General features: G+C 39.2%; 1 protein-coding gene across 9 annotated transcripts in view; it reads right to left on the bottom strand.

Moving 5' to 3' along the window:
- XKR9 (XK related 9) overlaps positions 1-18,857 on the bottom strand; it is a 512,237-nt gene that overhangs the window by 275,459 nt on the left and 217,921 nt on the right. For 7 of the 9 annotated variants that reach the window (XR_013178248.1, XR_013178251.1, XR_013178249.1 and 4 more), the window contains one exon: positions 1,110-1,201. Coding sequence is in view for 3 of the 9 variants with exons in the window: in XM_077166982.1 (XP_077023097.1) it covers positions 1,118-1,201 (84 nt within the window). In the remaining 6 variants the exon portion in view is untranslated. Of the gene's footprint in view, positions 1-915; positions 1,202-18,857 lie in introns of those variants that run through there. The other 2 variants (XM_077166981.1, XM_077166980.1) reach the window with 2 other exon arrangements.

The raw sequence follows: 18,857 nt of genomic DNA, 5'->3' as shown, positions 1-18,857 counted from the left end.
ATAGAGAACATCACATTTTAACTGGAACAGCCTTTATAATTGCTCTCACCATTTATACAAGAAGGAGATAGAAAATTTTAAAGCCATTATCAGAGCCACTTCCACATCTAGTTTTAAGATCAGCGACACTCAATTTCCAAATAAATGCGGTTCCCTCCCCTGGGGTTTCTTAGCAGAAAACTCCCATCATCAAATTGAATTAGCCATAATTTCCAATCCAGATTTCAGGTCTTTGTTTTCTTAAGGAAATTCTTTCCCCACTTCACGTGTGCTGTCTGTTGATTTCTCTGGAGTTATAAACTGTCATATGCATTTTCTTTTTTTTTTCACAGGAATAGGCTCCCAGAATGGAACCCCAGTCTCCGGCATGGCAGACGAGAACTCTGCCACTGAGCCATTGTTGCACCACCTATATGTTTTGTTTTCAGTTTTGCGGAAACTATAAGGCTTCTCAGAGCCAAATTTAACAGCCAAAGATACTAGCCTAACTCAGACCACTGCTTATCTGGAAATAAGCCCTTGTTTGCTCTTCTCTAGACACAAATCCTACATATCTTTAAAACTCAGTTCAAAACCCCTTTTTCAGTTAAGCTTCCTCGGACAAACCTCAGGCAAAGTGTTCACCTCTTCCTCTCATCCCCTACTCTATAGCATACATGTGGCATAAGCATGTCTTTCCTGGTATGGTTAAGTATCTTTTTATATTTAAATGTCTTAGTCCCACTTAAATGATCAGTTTCCCCAGGGAAAAAACTGACACACTGTGAGAACAATCTAAATTCTCCCCAAACTGTACCTGTTTCAGCCCAGCCCAGAGCCTTCCACACAGTACCCTGCTCAGTAAGTCAGAATAAATTTCCCAAACTCTAAGGACAGCTCTAGGTGCTGGAGTTAACTTGGCACAGGCTGATGCTCCTAAAAGAGTCTAGATTGGTGAGTCTAGTTGCTAAAGGACTGGCTTTGTTTAGGGAGGGTCTGGGGAGCTCGATTAAGATTCATTACCCCTCTCTCCTTACACCCCCATTAGAAAGTCCCATAGTCAGATTTTGGTACATTGTTTTTCTTTCACATGAGCAAAAGCATCTTTATAAAACAGATTGAATACGTACCACTTTTTTCATGTCTTCTTTTTCTGCAGCAGCATCTTCAAGGTCTTCTGAGTATAGTTAGCTCCAGACTCTGGGCTTGTCTTCAGGTTTGACTAGGAAGACATTTGGAAATAATAATTAATGATATTAATAATAACAAAGCTAGCAGTTACCCCCAGAAAGTTAAATCTAGAATTACAATATGACCCAGCAATTCCACTCCGTGTATACCACCAAAGAATTGAAAACAAGGAACAAACAAACACTTGTGCTGTGCATGACTGTTCATAGACACACTATTCACAATAGCCAAAAGGTGGAAATAGTTCAGATGTCTATCGAAAGATGAATGGATAAACAAAAGGTGGTATAGCCATACAAGGGAATAAAAAGGAATGAAATACTGCTATATACTACAACATAGATGAACCTTGAGACTATTATGCTAAGTGAAAAAAGCCAGACACAAATGTCTCATATTGTATAATTCCATTTAAATTAAATATCCAGAAAATGTAAACCTCTAGAGATGAAGAGCAGACTGATAGTTGCTGGGGGCTGGGAGGGGAGCAGGATATGGGGGGTGCCTGCTTAACAGATACAGGGTTTTCTTTGGAGATGAAAAAGTTTTATAACTGGATAGAGATGGTGGTTGCACAACATTGTAAAAGTATTAGATACCACTGAATTGTACACTTTAAAATGGTTAATTTTATGCTATTGACTTTCACTTCAATAAAAAATATAATAGTGATAACAATAATAATAATGCCTGTCTGTCACCTATTGCTTCCTAAATCCCAAGGAGCTACAGAAGCAGAGAAGAGGGGAGCCTAACTCAGTCAGGGAAAACTTTTTGGAGAAGATACATCAAAGCCAAGACCTGAAGGACCTGGCAGTGGGAAGGGGAGTGAGAAGGAAAAGAGAAGAATATTCCAGGAAAATTTTGTACATGATGATTTAATAATGCAAATTTAAATTATTTCTCCACTCCCATAAAATGAAATTAACAAACATCTATTAATCATCTCCTATTGGTGGGGAAACTGCTAGGTATTAAGAAAAAAAACAGTAAAAAAAAAATAAGCATAAGTCTTTCAAGAGAAATGAAATTAGCATGCATTAAACATCTTCTGTGTGATGGGCATTTTACATATATCATCACAATTCATTCTTTCAACAGACCTAAAAGGAAAGTATAATTAACCCTAATTTACATACACGAACACTTAAGCTCAGAGAAGTTAAATAACTTGCCCAATATTGCACAGCTTGCAAAGGGAAGAGAAGAGATTCCAACCTGAGGGGTCTAACTACAGGGCCCACGTTCTTGCTGCTATAGCCAGCTGCCAATCATAAAGGATATAATTAGAGCTGCTTGAAGTTAAACAACTGGCTGAGAAAGCAGCGGAAGAGAGGTCAGGAAGCAGAGTACGATGCTCCCTGTCGACAGTGTAGGTAATGGAAAGGTCATGGAAAGGGCTGGAAAGAAGCAGATATCCCAGATTTCCCATCCCAATGACAGGAGTCAGAAGAGATCCCTCCTCCAGAAAGTCTTCCTTGACCTCCACTGTGCTAAGCTGAGGAAGCATCTATCCCACAATCTGTCCTTACCCCATCAGACATTCCATATATTCAATAGTGGCTTTTTTGCTTTCACTTGTATACTAGTTCCATTACTTACAAGCTGTGTAACTTTGGGTAAATCAAACAAAGTTTGTGTAAGTCTCCATGCCTCAGTTTACACATTTGAAAGAGTGGAATAATAATAGTAACAACTGTAGATTAAAGCAGTTATACACAAAGCACTTAAGGGTCTGGAATATAGCAAGAGCTCAAGAAATGTTAATGTTACTGTATTACTATTCCCCTTAACTGGGAATCTCAGCTTCTGAAGAGCAAAACTGTCTTTTTTAAAAAAATCTCCAGCCTCTAGCACAAAGCATGAAGCATACTTGGTAAAATGGAAAATTTTGTGGCAAGACGATGAGCCTAGTACTCTATCGATGATTTGGATTTTTAGGACTGACACTATGACATTGCCTAAAATGTTCTTCTGCTATAAACCATAAAACCAATTAGAAATTGCTAGTCCTTGAATATTTATCAGACACCTACTGTCTGGCAAGCCCTGTTTTAAGCACTGGGGATATGGGGTTCTCTAAATTGTGAGAACTGAATTTAGTCCAGAAGTCTGATTCATCATTCAGTGTAGAATGAGAAATAAATAAGAACTTATACACTTGTACAGCCTCAAGAAAAATACCTGTGCAATGTCAAAGCTTTGGCTATCATTACAAAGAAAACATTACTACTCGTGTACAAAACAAACTGTGATCCATTAGCTCAGCACAGAAGTTCTTTTTGGCTCCAAAGAAGCTGGCACCCAAACAAGTTTTGCAGTCATACTGCCAATAAAATACCTGGCTGATACATTTTAACATCCTTCCTTGTTTTCTTACGGACATATTTCAGTAATTGCCTGTCTGCAGGTACAAGACACTTACAGGAAGTGATTAATCTTTCATGAGACTATTCTACTATTCCTTAATGCAATACAATAAAAGCTTGAAGGGACAGGTACCCTCATGTCACTGCATGCTTCAAGGAAAGGAAGTTTTAGTGGGAGATAAATCTGATCACATGATCCAGCCAATGATGAAATCTCTTTCTTAAAAGAAAGCAACCTCACAGTACAAAACCATCCCTGAAAAAAAAGACGAAGAAAAAAAAAAACCCACCTCTAAACCTAAAACCTAATTCTCTTTTTTTTTGTTCTGGTAGGAAGCCAGATGGGATCCTCAGACATCATGAAACACTACAGCTGGAAGCTGAATGGTTGATCTCTATCCCCAGCCCCCCACGCGTAGATACTGGAGATGAGAAAGGCTCTTGTTTTCTGTCTGAAGCAGGTGTGGTTGGACTAAATGATGAGAAGATGACCAGCTGGAAGAACCCATCAACCAGCTGCCCAAGGCAGTCTGCTTAGATAAATACCACCTGTTACTAAATAGCCAGAGAAAAATTAGTCATACCCCAGGAACCTGCTGATTCTCTGTCTATTGTATTAAAGCTTTTGTGTCTTTCCAGGTCTCAAATCCCACATGTGTCTGGGAGCGATGGCCATATTCATTGTTTAATTTGATTCTGTACAGTGACAGAGTCTTTCAGAGCATTATGCTAGAGTATTTTCTGGTGGGGGTGGGGGGTGGGGAAGGGGCACGGCTGGGAACACATACATGAGGAAATAATAGACAACTCTTGGAAGAAGAGGGCAATGGCAAAAGGCACCTTTTAACTCAACAACCTCAGTGCTCTATGGAGCCTGACCACTTTGAGGGGTAGAGTAGGGCCCTAACTTCTACACCATGTTCCTTCTCTCTCTCTCTGCCCCCCCAGCTGGACCAGTGTTCTACTCTCCTCTCTTGATCACAGAGTGTGACTAAATACACACATATGCATACACACAACACATATAAACACACTTGCTCCTTTGCTTATGCTGTCCCCATACCTGGAAAGTCTTTTCCTGAACTTCTCAAATCCTTTCTTTCAAATTCCACTCTTCAAGACCCAAATAAAGTCCTGCTTCTCCTGGAGTCATCCCTAATAAAAAATTTCACCCCAAGGTGATTTTCCCTGAAATGCCATTATATTGAAAGTACACATTGTGCTTTGTATCACTTTAACCTCATGTTTTCTACTCTTCTTCCAAGTAAATCTCATCTCCCCAACAAGACAAGAGTCCTTGAGGGTAAAACCCATCTTTCGGTGGCCTATTCCATTACCCAAAACAAAGTTTAGGCATGTAGCAATCCAACAAGTACATTATAAACAGAAATAATGCTGAGCTCAAAAGTTATTGTCAGATGACAGAAAGACCAGATGTTAGGTCTAAACTGAAGACTCCATTGTAAAAGGACTTTCATGAGTTTTGCTACAAGGCCACTGGAAGTCAAAGTATTGGGAGCCTGGGTAGGTAGCTGGACAGCTTGTGACTAGATCCTGATTTTCTTATTTATTAACTTCATGATGTCGATAATTTTAACAGTATCTATTTCCTCATCTGTAAAATAGAACTAACAAGGCTTAAGTCAGGAGAATACTGGGAAGTTCCAATGAGATAATTTATGCCTTAATGTTCACATGCATTACCAAAACCATGCATCAATGCTACTTTAATAAATCACTCAATGAGAGGGAGGGGTAAAGGGTATGGTATGTATGAGTTTTTTCTTTTTTCTTTTTAAATTTCTTTTGTTGGAATGATGCAAATGTTCAAAAGAATGATCGTGATGATGAATACACAAGTATGTGATGATATTGTGAGCCACTGATTGTACACCATGTTTGTATGTTGAGTTTTTTTCAATAAAAATATAAAAAAAAATAAATCACACAGTTCTCTCAACAAACTGATTAGAACAAAAATGACTTCTTATTCTGGACTAATTTGTTAGGCTTCATGAACCTGGCTATCAGAATCATCTGAGGACCTTATTAAACATCAGGTTGATGGATCCCAATCTTGGAGATTCTGATTCAATAGGTCTGGGCTAGACCCAAATGAATCTAATGATTAACCATATTTAGGAACTACTGAAGAGATATTTTTGTCCACATTTGTTCTGCCCAATATCCGAATAATGAAAAGCTAGCTATTGGGGTTATGGATTCTTAAAAACCTATCTTAAATTGTAATAACCTCATTGATAATGACTTATGGTGCTATTCCACTTAAAAATAAAATGCATCTCCTGAATCTTTCCAATAATTGAAAATTATTTTCTCACACACCTATATATGCAGGAGATGTGTGTGTGTGAACTTCCTGGAGGTATGTGCTATAATTACCCACTATTCCGGAACCTCTCATATGTCAATTTATCTCTGTAATCTGATCATTTGCTGCAGCTAGGATATGTCCCATTTCTATTCCTCAACAAAGTTCACCCATGTTTATAAGATAATTATTTCAACTAAGAAATAAGAAGAAAATTCCAAAAACAAAAAAAAAAAAGTACATACATACAAAAAAAAGGACAAAATCCTAAATGTGTGAAACTTACTTTTTAAAGACACAACTTTCAGCACTTTTCTATCCTAAAATCTGCCTGGATCAGAGCAGCCTTGAGCTGCGAATACAGGCACTCCTCAGAAAGCCTTCAGTCTTGGGTGTTCCGTCCCTCAGCTGGGCAGGGGTCAAGGCAATCAACAGCAGTATAGACTAAACAGGAAGGAAACCGGCTCAATTAATGCAACCCAGAAATGTTCAACCTGTGTAGGAACAACAAAACTTTGAAAACAATTTAGTTGCTGACATAATTGGCTAATATATGTAAATCAATAATTGCATTTTCCTTCCCTAACAAATGTATCTGGTAAATTCACAAGATTTGTAATCATTGCATTTCATGCAAGTTCCTCACAGCAAGTTCATGAAAATTGATGCCATCCCTTTTTAAAAATCATCCCAGAAACAACTTCTAGCACAAAGGAAATCAAGCATGCCTTTGCCTGGGCCCCTCTTGTGTAAGAAAAGCCACTAACTCATTCACAGGAGCAGATTGTTCCAACTTAATTGAATGAAGTAAACTTGGGGAAATACCTGACATTGCCAACTTGACCTCTGCTAAGCCTTCTGAACTTCAATCACTGTCCTCCAACACAAAGACTTCTATTAGGCTTTCAGCTATTTCCCCTGATTACACAGGTAGCTTATCTCAAGGATTCCATGGTTTCAGTTATCATTTCTGACCTGATTGTGAGACAAGCATTATTTCCATGCTGGGTTTTATGATTAAGCCTGCAGAGGTATTTACTGGTTAGATTGAGGAAAGAACACTCATTTCAGTATCTTAGCCACAAAGATTTATTTTAAAGAAGAAGAAAAAAAATATTTTAATATTTAAGAACACTAATGAAAGAACTTGAATGAATCAGCACTGGTCAGAAACTGTCTAAAGTCATAATCTTTATATACATATATATATTTCAAAATCAAAAATGTTGTTTGTAATATGGAGTAATAAAGCTGAAGATTGGTCCCAATAACAAAATGCCAGAACATGAAAACAAAACAAAAGAGCTTGAACGGAGAAAACAAGAAGTATTTATTTCACATCTATTTCCCTTGCAGAAGTAGCAATGATTGAAGTTAATGTTTGAGACATTTCTAATTAATTACTCATACTGGCAAATAAATGCTTGGAATCTAAGTTTAAAGATGTGAATAATAGTTATTTTAAGTAATATTTCATCCTTACTAAACAACTCTTTTTCTTATTCTTAAGTCTAGATTACATGTACCTTTTAGAAATATACCACAAAAATTTAAAATACTGGAAAACATTTCTAATTCATCTAAAAACAAGATACAATTTTCTTCCAATGGAATGCCAGTGATTTAAAAGACTGATAACAGCCACAGCCAGCAAACATATGGAGAAAATATACTCTCATATAGTGATAGTGGGATGGCAAATTAATACAAACTTTGTGTAATTTGGATAATATCTATTAGAATTAGAAATGTGCATACCTTGCAAGGTTATTTCATTGGATTGTTTACAATAGCAAAATGAGGGAAATTAAATAGAGGAATGTTTCATTAGTAACAATACCCAGCCAATTAAAAAGTTAGAAAATCCTACACGAAGTTACCTAAAAAATGTCCATAGTATATTGTTGAGTAAATAAAACTGGCCCTAGATAAGAATATTGACCAGGATTCTAATACAGGGTATAAAATGTCTGTGTATGTATATAATGTGTACACTTAGAGAAGAAGAAAAATACACAGAAAATAGCTAGCTGTAGTTATCAACCTTGGGCTGAAAAGGTCTTTACCCTCTTATTTTATAAAATCCAAACATAAATGCAAGGATGACAGGTGGATTTTTTTCAGCATAATTCTAACCACTTTTAGCCTAGAAAAACATTTAGAAACTAGAAGCCTATCTTTACATAAATACTTAAAGGAATAAGTTTTTGTTCGCATTTCCCACAGATAAATTATCTATGAAATGATTGGCCTCTTCATCTTGGAGGAACTGCATTGTTAAAATGAGTTACATCAAATTGTACACTTTTCCTCTGTCAGCTCTCATCATTGATATCTGATTAGTCTAAATATAACAAGCATACATCTTTTATTTCTTTTTGGATATGTGAAATGCAGAGTCGTTGAAGGAATACATGCATTGCTCCATGCTCTTCCCACACATTATAATAAGCTTCCTTGACAATTGGAAAAGCTGCCTTAAGAAACTTAATTGTGTTATTAGTCCATTAAATGGAAATTCTTATCCCCTTTCGATTGGAATTCTGGAGGAGTAAGAGACGGAATAGTATAATATTCACAATAAGTGTTTTTACTCTGACTTGTTTTGTTCTGCTTTGCAAAAATAAAACAACAGATTTATTGATCCATATTCTGCAGAAATAAAGTAGATTGTCACAGAATAAGTTGTTCTTCATATTTTCCAAAACTCTATTCTTTCTTCCTGAGGCTACCCAAATTTATTATCAAACAAAAAAAGCAATGTTTTGTGAAAATTAACCAACCCAGCAAGCCTCCATAGTCTCATAAGTGTCACTGAGGGATGTTAGTATTGGCAAGAAAAGTGCATAAAATCTATTACCTCTGCCGAAAGTGCCTGGAATTTCCTGGCATTCCATTTCATCAGAATATCAGTTTTAACAGCAGAGCCCAGTAATGCCAAGATAAGTGTCTTAGTATTTAACAAGTATTATAACATCCCACATAATTAAAACAATATATAACTTTATATGTAGTTTTTTGCAAATGACAGCAAATGCATGCAAATTATATGTTTACCAAATTTCCCTCCTTCTTTTCCCTTCCCATTTTGAATACTAATCCATATGTGGCCTTGAGAAATGCATTTTTCCTTTCAGAGCCTTGGTTTCTCGTCTGCAAGATAGGAAGACTATCACTACCATAAGGGTTTACCACAAGGAGTAGGTGAGTAAATTGCTTAAAACAGTACCTAGTGTGTAATAAGTGTTCTTTAGATGGTAGTTCTTGCTATAATTAACAGACATTCATGTAACACAGAAATTAAGAGGCAGCACCCCACTCTCCTGTGGAGGTAGGGCAGTGATTCCCAACCTCTAGAGGGTATAAAAATCAAATGTGAAATTTTCAAATTGAAGATTCCTGGTCCCCACCCTGCAGTCTCTGTTTCATCAAGTCTGACACTAGGCACAGGAATCCTCACGTTTCCCCCCAAGGGATTCTGATGAGAAACAGTGAGAAAGCGTAGAGGTCCTTAAAGGGAGAAAGAAGAAGAAAAGATACAACCCTACTCCCCTGAGGCTTTCATCCTTTACTAGCATTCACTACTTTTCCTTGACTCTGAGAACAAGAAATCTTTTCCTAAATGTAACTTATATTTAAGTTATGCCAGAAAAGAAAAGGAAAAAAAAAAGCGAACCAGAATGGTTCTCCGACTTGATCTCAACTGACTTAAACCGCGTTGCCCTCCCTGCCCCGAATGCCTTCAGTGCTCTGTGATGTGCTTTTCCCACGGATTTCTTCCATTGATCTCATTGATTGTGTCTCTGGTGGCTTAGGATAGGAAAGTAGGATGATTGTTGAAAATCTGCTTATTTAATTCCTATATATTGATCCCCCAGTCTAAAAGTATCCCTAGCTCCATCAGGACTTGAGGGTCACATCCTCCAGGTATCCTCCCCGTCAGGCAGAAGAGGCACACCAACCAGTCCACCTGCCCCATGCAGCATCTCACTCAGGGCTCTCTGATGCTGGACCAGCCGCCTAGTAAGGTCCTGGCCCTCAGCAGAAGCTAGATCCTGGTTTTATAGGGTCCGAAGTCTATCCCATTTGAGGAGCCCTCTTGAAGACAAAGCATACAAAAAAATATCTTTTTTGGGTGGGCCACGGTGGCTCAGTGGCAGAGTTCTCACCTACCATGCTGGAGACCCAGGTTTTGTTCCCAGGGCCTGCCCATGCGAAAAAAAAAAAAAAAAGATATATATATCTTTTTTTTCTTCATTAGAGAAGCTGTGTGTTAAGGAAAATTTATGCATAAAATATAGGATTCCCATATACCACCCTATAATTAACACCTTGCATTGTGTGGTCCATTTGTTACAATTTGATGAAAGCCCATTTTTGTAACTGCACTATTAACTACAGTCTATGATCTGAGACAAGAGGTTCTCAAAGTTTGCTGAAACATCTGTCCTTCAAAATCCAGTTTAAATGCTATACTTTATGAATTTTTCTCTAATCTCCCAGATAAAATGTACTATTAACTATAGTCCACTTAGGATTCACAGCTTGAATAGTATAGTTCATGGACTTTTAAAATATTTTTATTCTATTACCATATATACAACCTAACATTTCTCCATCAACCAGTAAATGGATAAATGAAATATGTTATATACATACAATGGAATATTATTCAGCAATAAAAGGGAATGAAGTTCTGATACATGTTACAACATGGATGAAACTTGAAGACAACATGTTGAGTGAAATGAGTCAGACAAAAGAACAAATATTACATGATCTCACCAATATGAAATAATTAGAAGAAAACTCATAGAGTCCAAATCTAGAATATGGGTTACCAGGGGGTGGGGTGGGAATAGCAAATGGATAGTTAAGTCTTCAAATGTACATGGCTCCTATTTGGAACGATGGAAATGTTTTGGTAACGGATGGTGGTGATGATAGCATGACATTGTGAACATAATTAGCAACATAAATATATAGAAATGTATATCCAAATGTAGTTAAAAGGGGAAATGTTAGGTTGCATATATGGTAAAAGACAATTTATTTTTGCACTAAAACATTATTGTACGAACTCAAAGGAATATTCTGATCTCAGAACCTTAAATGTGACCCATGGGATTGAGGGACCCTGAAGTCAAAGTGTCATGAGCTTTTCCCTAAATCCTCCTTTCCTACCAAGCAAGTGAATTTCACAGCACCATTATGGCAACTCCAATTCTGATCTGAGACCAGCGCTTCTCAAAGTTTGCTGAACACATCTGTCCTTCAAACTCTACCTTCAATGCTATACTTTATGAATTTTTCTCTAATCTCCCAGATAAAATTGATTTTTTCCTACTCCTTACCCTATCCCACATGTGTCTGTACATCTGTTGTTGCCCTCCTTTAAACATACCTTATAGTCATTATTTGTTATTCATATAATACCATGTCCATGTTATCATTCATATTCATTAATATTTGTATTAATTCATAATCACAATATTCATATTTTAGTTTGCCATCTAAACTCCTAGTGGGCAGACTAGATCTACTTTCGCGCCTGATATAATAACAGACACTTAGGAAGTCCTCAATAAGATTTATTGAATTGACAAATATGTGCAAAACGACTTGAGGTCTTCAGTGAACAGTAACCAAGACAGTTATCTAACTACCTAGCTGCCCATAGAGTGATTACACAAAATCAAAGAATTGTAGAGCCAAGTGGGGTTTTGGAGACCATTTACTAACAGCCTTTCATTTGTCCTACTTTACTGGGTATCACCCAATGAGTTAAAAACAGATGCAGGACTAAAAGCAGAGCTCTCATGAATTCTAGGCCAGTCCTCATCCTTTCCTGCCACATAGGCCGGCAATACAAAAATACAGAATCCATCCTTGTGGATGGACACATCTAGCTACTTTAGAATCATCTAAGACCCCATGCTGGCCACACGGCAACCTTCTGATCAGGATTTGGCTTTCACTGACGCTCTCCCTACAGGTACAGACTGCACAGACCTCATCAACATAAACAATGTCATTTGATTACAGTTTTCTTTCTCATTATGGTTAAAAGGAATTGTAGTTATTTATTTATTTAAACTTGAAACAGCTTTGAGGCTTTCTGGAAACAGTTCAACTACTGTGGCTATTTATGTAAACTTGAAAAAAAAAAATTTCTCGCAGTCCTAATTCAAATATGGCAAAGTCTACCACTCACAGTAATTAGCAACGTGCCCAGCCAAACTGACTCGGGTCAAGGTATGTACCTAATTTAGCCTCTGTGTTTAAACCCTTCACTTCTTCACCAGAAAAGTGAAAGAAAAAAGTTTTTTTTTTAAAAGGCTCTGATGGTGATGCTATCTGGCATCTGAACCACAACAGTCTAAACCAATCCGTGCCCATCAGTACCTCCCATACTGTTCTCAATGGAAGCAGTGCTGACGGCCATTAGATAGACCATGCTAAAGCTGAAGTGCTGACAAGAGAGAGGATTTATATCCCATTTCCAATCCCCAGAGCCATGCCATGAGCCTTGAACTAGACATTTTATCATGTCAGTTGCTGCTCTCTGAATTTTCTCTAATTTGTCTCTTTTTCAACATGTGGTATCCCAAACTAAAAGCAGTTGAAATATGTTCAGGCAAGTCTAGTGCCAAATAGCTTGAAATAATTTTTTTTTTCTGGTCTAGAACAGAACATAATGCTTCCATTAACACAGCCTGATATCACTTTGGAGGGACTTGAAAAGTCCTTTTTAAAAAAAAACAAATCATGCTGTTTTTGTTGACCCTTATGGCTTCCAAAATAAGCTGAGGCATGAATGAACAACCTGTGGCCCAAACACCAAAGTTAAAGATAACATCGACTGAGTCCAATTAAGTTGTCCTTGAGTAATTCCTAAATCCTCCCTCCTGGCTCTCCTGGGGTGGGTGTCCATCCTCCGTGCCCACAGTTCAGCTGGCCAAGGACTTGTGGCCCATCCCCTTTTATACAACCTAACCCTGACAAGAATGCCAAAAGCTAAGCTCTTAGTAGTTACACACATAAATTCATTTACTCTGCTGTCTACATGCCTCGACCCAGGTTTATATATTTTTAAGTGATTCTTGAGAACAGGTAAGAATACAAAACCCAAAGCAATGAGGTTATTCCACCTACTGTGAAACATAGTTTACTTGGGAGTGGTTTCTAAAGTTAGTGTGGAGTACAGAAATCAAGTCTGGTCAAAATTAGCATCAGAAATCTTAAGGAGGTGCCTGTAGTACGCAGAATTCTACAGGTAGCCACCTAAGATTCCCATTCCCTAGTTATTCAGTTAAACTCTAATCTGAGTACTGCTATGAACAGTTTTTGCAGAAGTAATCCAAGTCCTGAGTCTGTTGGCCTTAGATACAGAAATTATCTGGGTGGGCCGGACTCAATCAGATGAGCTCTTTAAAAACACAGTTGTCTCAGGCTGGAAGCAGAAGGGGAAGCCAGACATGAAAAGCAGCCCAAAGATTGATGTGCCATTGCTAGCTAGAAGATGAAGGGGCCATATGCAAGGGTCAAAGACTGGCCTTTAGCCACTGAGAGTGACCCCTGGCCAATAGCCTGCAAGGAAATGGGGTCCTACTGAAGGAAACTGAAGTCGTACAACTGCATGAAACTGAATTCTGATGGCCCTGGAGAAAGATTCTTCCCCAGAGTCTCCAGTTAAGACCCAGCCCAGCTAAAACCTTACTTTCAACCTTGCGAGACCCTAAGCAGACAACCCAGTCAGGCCAGCCCAAAATTCTGACCTACAGAATTATGAACTAGTTAATGAGTGTTAAATTGCTAAACTTGTGATAATTTGTTCCACTGCAGTAGAAAACCAGTACAGTGCTACATGGAGATTTTCTGGATCTGCATTGTTCAATGACTTGACTGTGGCATGTGGTTATTTAGTTTAAATTAACTTTAATTCACTTAAATTCCTCTGTCACACTAATGACACTTCAAGTGCTTGATACCCACAGGTGGCTTCTGGCTACAATATTGTGTGCTACTGGTTAGAGATTTTTCATCATCCTGGAAAATTCATTTGGATAGTGCTGCTCTGGAAGAACCAAAAGAACCAGTTTTCCTCCAGCTTTGGCCCAGATGACTATTTCTTTGGTTGGATAGCAATGATATAATTGGATTGCATTTAAGGGTCATGTATATGGAAGATACGTACTTTTAAGACTAAAGATATTCACACCAGGGGAAATATTCACTGTGAGATACTCACACCAGGGGATACAGAAGGGAACTGAGACTCAGCAAGGAAAAATAGAGTTCTGCCTTCCATCTCAGGCCCACTCTGGGATGTACAAGTAATTTGTAAAATGGTGGGTATAATCTCCAGTATTATTTAAACCACATCTCTTGGAATAGCTGGACTTGCTTTAGTTAAATGTGCATATGATATGATTCCACAGTTCCCTTCCATTACTCTCTCTTTACCCAAGGCTAGCAATTCTATGCCTGGGTCATCTAAGAGAAGACTGCTGACCAACTTGGCAGGAAGGATACTCTGGTCATCCAAGACCAGGTCCAGGGAAGAGCAACTAAAGTATAGCTGTTAAGACACAGAATTGCTTCTCAGGAAGGTGATAAAGTTTTGAACTATATAATACACATTTTGTCATTTGCACATATTTCATTAACCTAAAAAAAACCAAATTAACTCTCAGCCTTTCTTTAGTTTGCAACAGATATCATCATCTCATGGTGGTGATGTTCCCAGGATCATGCAGTCAATTGCCAAAATGTGCTAATGAAAACCAGTTTTTGGTTTGAACCCCAGCAGAAAAAGTACAGGAATTAGGTGAAAAGCTCAGATCTGGTCTCAAGTCAGTCAAGGAAGATGGAAGGGCATACCAAGTAGGGTCCTGGGAAGACGGGCAAAGTAGGGAAAATAGGCACAATGGGCCCGGACAGCCCAATACCTACACATAGAGCTGAGCCAGCCACAGACAAGGATTGGTCATCAGGAAGGTTATAGCCTTGGTCTTACTGAGGTCAAGTGTGGGACAGCAGCCCATTTCTGATAAAGATCCGAAGCCCAGGGATCCAGCCTCACCTAAGCCAATTCCTGGAATTGGAATGCCCAGGTAAGCCCACAGTTTGCTAGGCATGTGCTGAAAAGCAGCAACAGTCATCTTGCAATCTCTAATTCGAATGTTTACCAACTAATCACCATGCGCCTACATCCCTAATATCTTTGTCTCCACTTCCTGTGTCTAATCTAATAAAAACCCATGCCTGGGGTGGTGCGATGGTGGCTCAGTGGCAGAATTCTTGCCTGCCATGCCGACCCAGGTTCGATTCCCAGTGCCTACCCAGGCAAAAAAAAGAAACAAAAAAAAAAGCATGCCTCTCTAGCTCAGGGAGGTAGATTTAAGACTGAGTCTCCTGACCTCTGCCAACTCTGCCAGCTCTGCTTTGTAATAAAGCTCTTACTTCTTTCCCCAAAGTCTCAGTGTCTCTTTTTTGTTTTGTTTTGTTTTTTTTTTTTAACATGGGCAGGCATCGGGAAGCAAACCCGGGTCTCCGGCATGGTAGGTGAGAACTCTGCCACTGAGCCACCATGGCCCACCCTCAGTGTCTTTTATTGGCTCAAAGCACATCGCAAGGACTCATCTTGAGAGATCCATTTCATTTCCAAACCAATATCCTTTCAGAGAGTGAAAAGAGCTTCCTATGTACAACCAGATACAGCGTCCACTGGCCCATGACCTAAGCCAGCAGCTCTGGACATATCACAGGCAACTTGCAATAAGGTATGATAAGGAGAAGTTGACTCAAGAGCGGTCTGCAAAAGTGAGGAACATACATGGTAGGGATAGGAAAGGGGATCTCGCCTCACTGTGCCCCCACTTCTGCTTCTGTTGCCCAGCACTCAGAGAGGTTCCCCACACAGGAAAATATGATCAAAAGTGCCTTCCCCTTCTCCTCTGTTAGCTTCTGTTTCTACCCACCAGGCCTCCATTTCCACCCCACCCTACCCTCAGCTGCTTTCTACCTCTCACCCCTAGTCTGGACACTTAACCTGTGCTCTGTTTTGCTCTCAGCTAGCTACCAAATAACACCAGCTCAGGGACGTATAACACTTTTAGATCAAGTCTTTTCCTTTGCATATTTGCATGCATGCATATATTTCAATATATAACGTATATGAAATGGAAGCCCTAAAAGTTTAAATAATTTTGCCAAATACACACTTAATGGTAGGGTTAGTTGTCTAACCCAGGTGTCTCAGATCTCCTGACTCCTAGTGTACTGGTCTGGTTATAGCCATCCAAGAGCGGTCCTAAACTTTCCCAGTACACTTTTGAAGCTGCTGTTTGTCTTGACCCTCATAAGTTGGCAGGGCAGTCACTTATCACCACACCACAGAAAAGGAAATTGAAAGGGTCAGGTAATGAGTCATACATATTTCAATCCTTGATTACTAACAATTAAGATTGATTGAAATAAACATCCCTCCCCTTGCCCATGTCATACCCTGGGCCCTCTTTGAAGTAAATTAGATGAAATATATTTACCAGACTGTGTTCTAAGGAATTATCATCCTTTGATATCTTAGTAGATGCTCCATGGAAAAAGTGGTCAATGGGATCTGCTTCAGAAAAGTTGAGTCAAAAAAAAATGAAAACCTGCCTGCAGTGCCATTTTAACTTCCCGACCTTGGGCTCCGGCTCCAGCTGCCTGTGGTCTGTTCTGTGCAGTCATGTCTGCACTAACACCACTACTGCTGAGAGGTCTGACAGTCCCAGCCCGGGAGCTCCTTGTGCTGTGGGTGCTGTGCCCAGATCTATTCCAAGCTGCAGCTAAGGGGGACAGCTCAGCCCATGGATGTGGGCCTTGGTCTTGCCTCCTGCTTCCTGTGTTTCTTTGTGCCATGGAGCTGGGTCCTGTCCCACCTGGAAAGCAGCAAGAAGAGGACTAACTGGGAACATCCTCTCCCCCACCCTGTGACCTGGCCATTCCCTGTACTGATCATGTCCCCTGCATTCCCCGCTGGCCTTTCCTGGATCATGTCCTTCAATTACAGTGATCTCTTTTGCAGTCATGACCTTTTGATGTCTCCATTAATGACATCCTGGGACCATATATATATCGGTTTATAAGGTCCTGCTGTGAGACCTCCACTTGTAACAGTAAGTGTTTAAACCTTGAAAAAAAACAAAAGTAGTTTTTGACTGTAGAACTTCTTGGAGCCTGTAATATGTAAGTGAGCATAATGAGTCTACAAAAAGGTCTACAATATTACTACCATCTTGAAGACAGTGTTCCACACACCAGTTTAAGAAACACTGTCACAAAGCATTTAGGATTATCAATCATTTAATGTATATGTATAATGTATGAGAAAGTGCTCTGCAAGTCAGTCTCTGAAATTATGCCTCCAACCATCTTCTTATCCACTTCAGAAATTCCTATAATTTTTTTTTTTACTTAGCATAGTAGACATTGATTTTAATTCTCTGTTCCTTCCTCCATGCCTGTGCCTTCCCCTATTTCTTCTACATACCCGAGTCAGGGTTCTTCCAGAGAAACAGACCAATAGGCAACAGGGTATGTGTGTGTATGAGCGAAGAGATTTCTTTCAGGGAATTGGCTTACACCGTTGTGGGGGAGGTGGTGGCAGGGTGTAGGAGGAACTGGCAAGTTTGTAATCTGTGAGGCAGCCTAGCTGGCTGGACACTCTCAGGCAGAAGCTGAACTGCAGTCCACGGGTGGAATTTCTTCTTCTGGAGAGAAACCTCAGTTTTGCTCTTAAGGCCTTTCAACTGATTGGATGAGACTCGCCACATCATTCACAGCAATTCCCTTTACTTAAACCCCACTGCTTGTACGTGTTAATGACATCTACAAAATATTCCCACAGCAACGTCTAGATTTGTGTTTACTTGAATAACTGGTACAATAGCCTAGCCAAGGTGACACATAAGACTCGTCAATAGTCAGCATTGCTTTATTGGCAAAATAGCCTCCTCTACATTCCTTTTGCATGCTGCTTTCCTTTCTCTCCCCTCTTAGCTCACAATCTGTTCTTCCAGGCTGTTCCCTCCATGCCAGTGTCCACCAACACTTAGCGTGCATTGGGTGCTCGGCACATAGCCCGCCACATGCATAAGCCAGGCTTCTCTTCTAATGAAATTTTTCCTATTATCCCATCCATACCTTTTTTGCTTATTTTTTTCAAATCTTTTTTCAAAGTTTAAAATGTGTCATGTCAAGAATAAGAATTTATTCTATAAGGGCATGATACTTATAAATATTAATGCCCACGAAACCAAGAGTTTCTGCTGTTTATTTCCAGAGTTATAGTTTTATTCCACCATCTAGGAAGAAGAGTGTTCTGCCTGCCATTGTATGGACAGGGACAACTCATCCTCCTACCTTGACCACTGTCTTGCCTTCTTCACCCTTTTATTCATTTATCTATCCATCCATTTTTAATCCACAAATACTTATCAAGTGTCTATATATGCTATTGAGGGCCCACCATGCCAGGTGTTGGTGATATCAAAATTAACAAGCCCACGGGGCCTATTCCTGAGGAGCTCATAGTCTACACATGAGACAGGCATTTACCTAGATGGCTACACTCATCCCCATGAGTGCCAGAAAAACATGGAAAGAATTCTTCAGAAGCTCATAAGAACCTTATGAAGTTGAGGAACCTTCGCAGGGAATGTAACTTTAAGTATAGGAGAGACAGAACAGTTTTTGAATGGAATAAGAGTATTACAGATGATCAGTTCTACAAGCAGAGAGCTTTCTTTCATGACTAAACTGAAAGTTGATTGAGAAGCAACTTGAGATTAAGTTTTCAGACTCCTGGCTTGGGAAGCCCATGTTCAAGCTCAGCTCTTTTAACCCTGCAATAGGGAATGACTTGTTTTTGAGCCAGCAATGAAGGGAATGGTCTCATATAGTGTGACAACATCTTATTTGATACTGTTTTGTTGGGT

This window comes from Tamandua tetradactyla, chromosome 6 (assembly GCF_023851605.1).
Source record: "Tamandua tetradactyla isolate mTamTet1 chromosome 6, mTamTet1.pri, whole genome shotgun sequence".
Taxonomy (NCBI): Eukaryota; Metazoa; Chordata; class Mammalia; order Pilosa; family Myrmecophagidae; genus Tamandua; species Tamandua tetradactyla.
The sequence above is the reverse complement of the archived record's forward strand: the minus strand, read 5'-3'. Positions and strand labels throughout refer to the sequence as shown.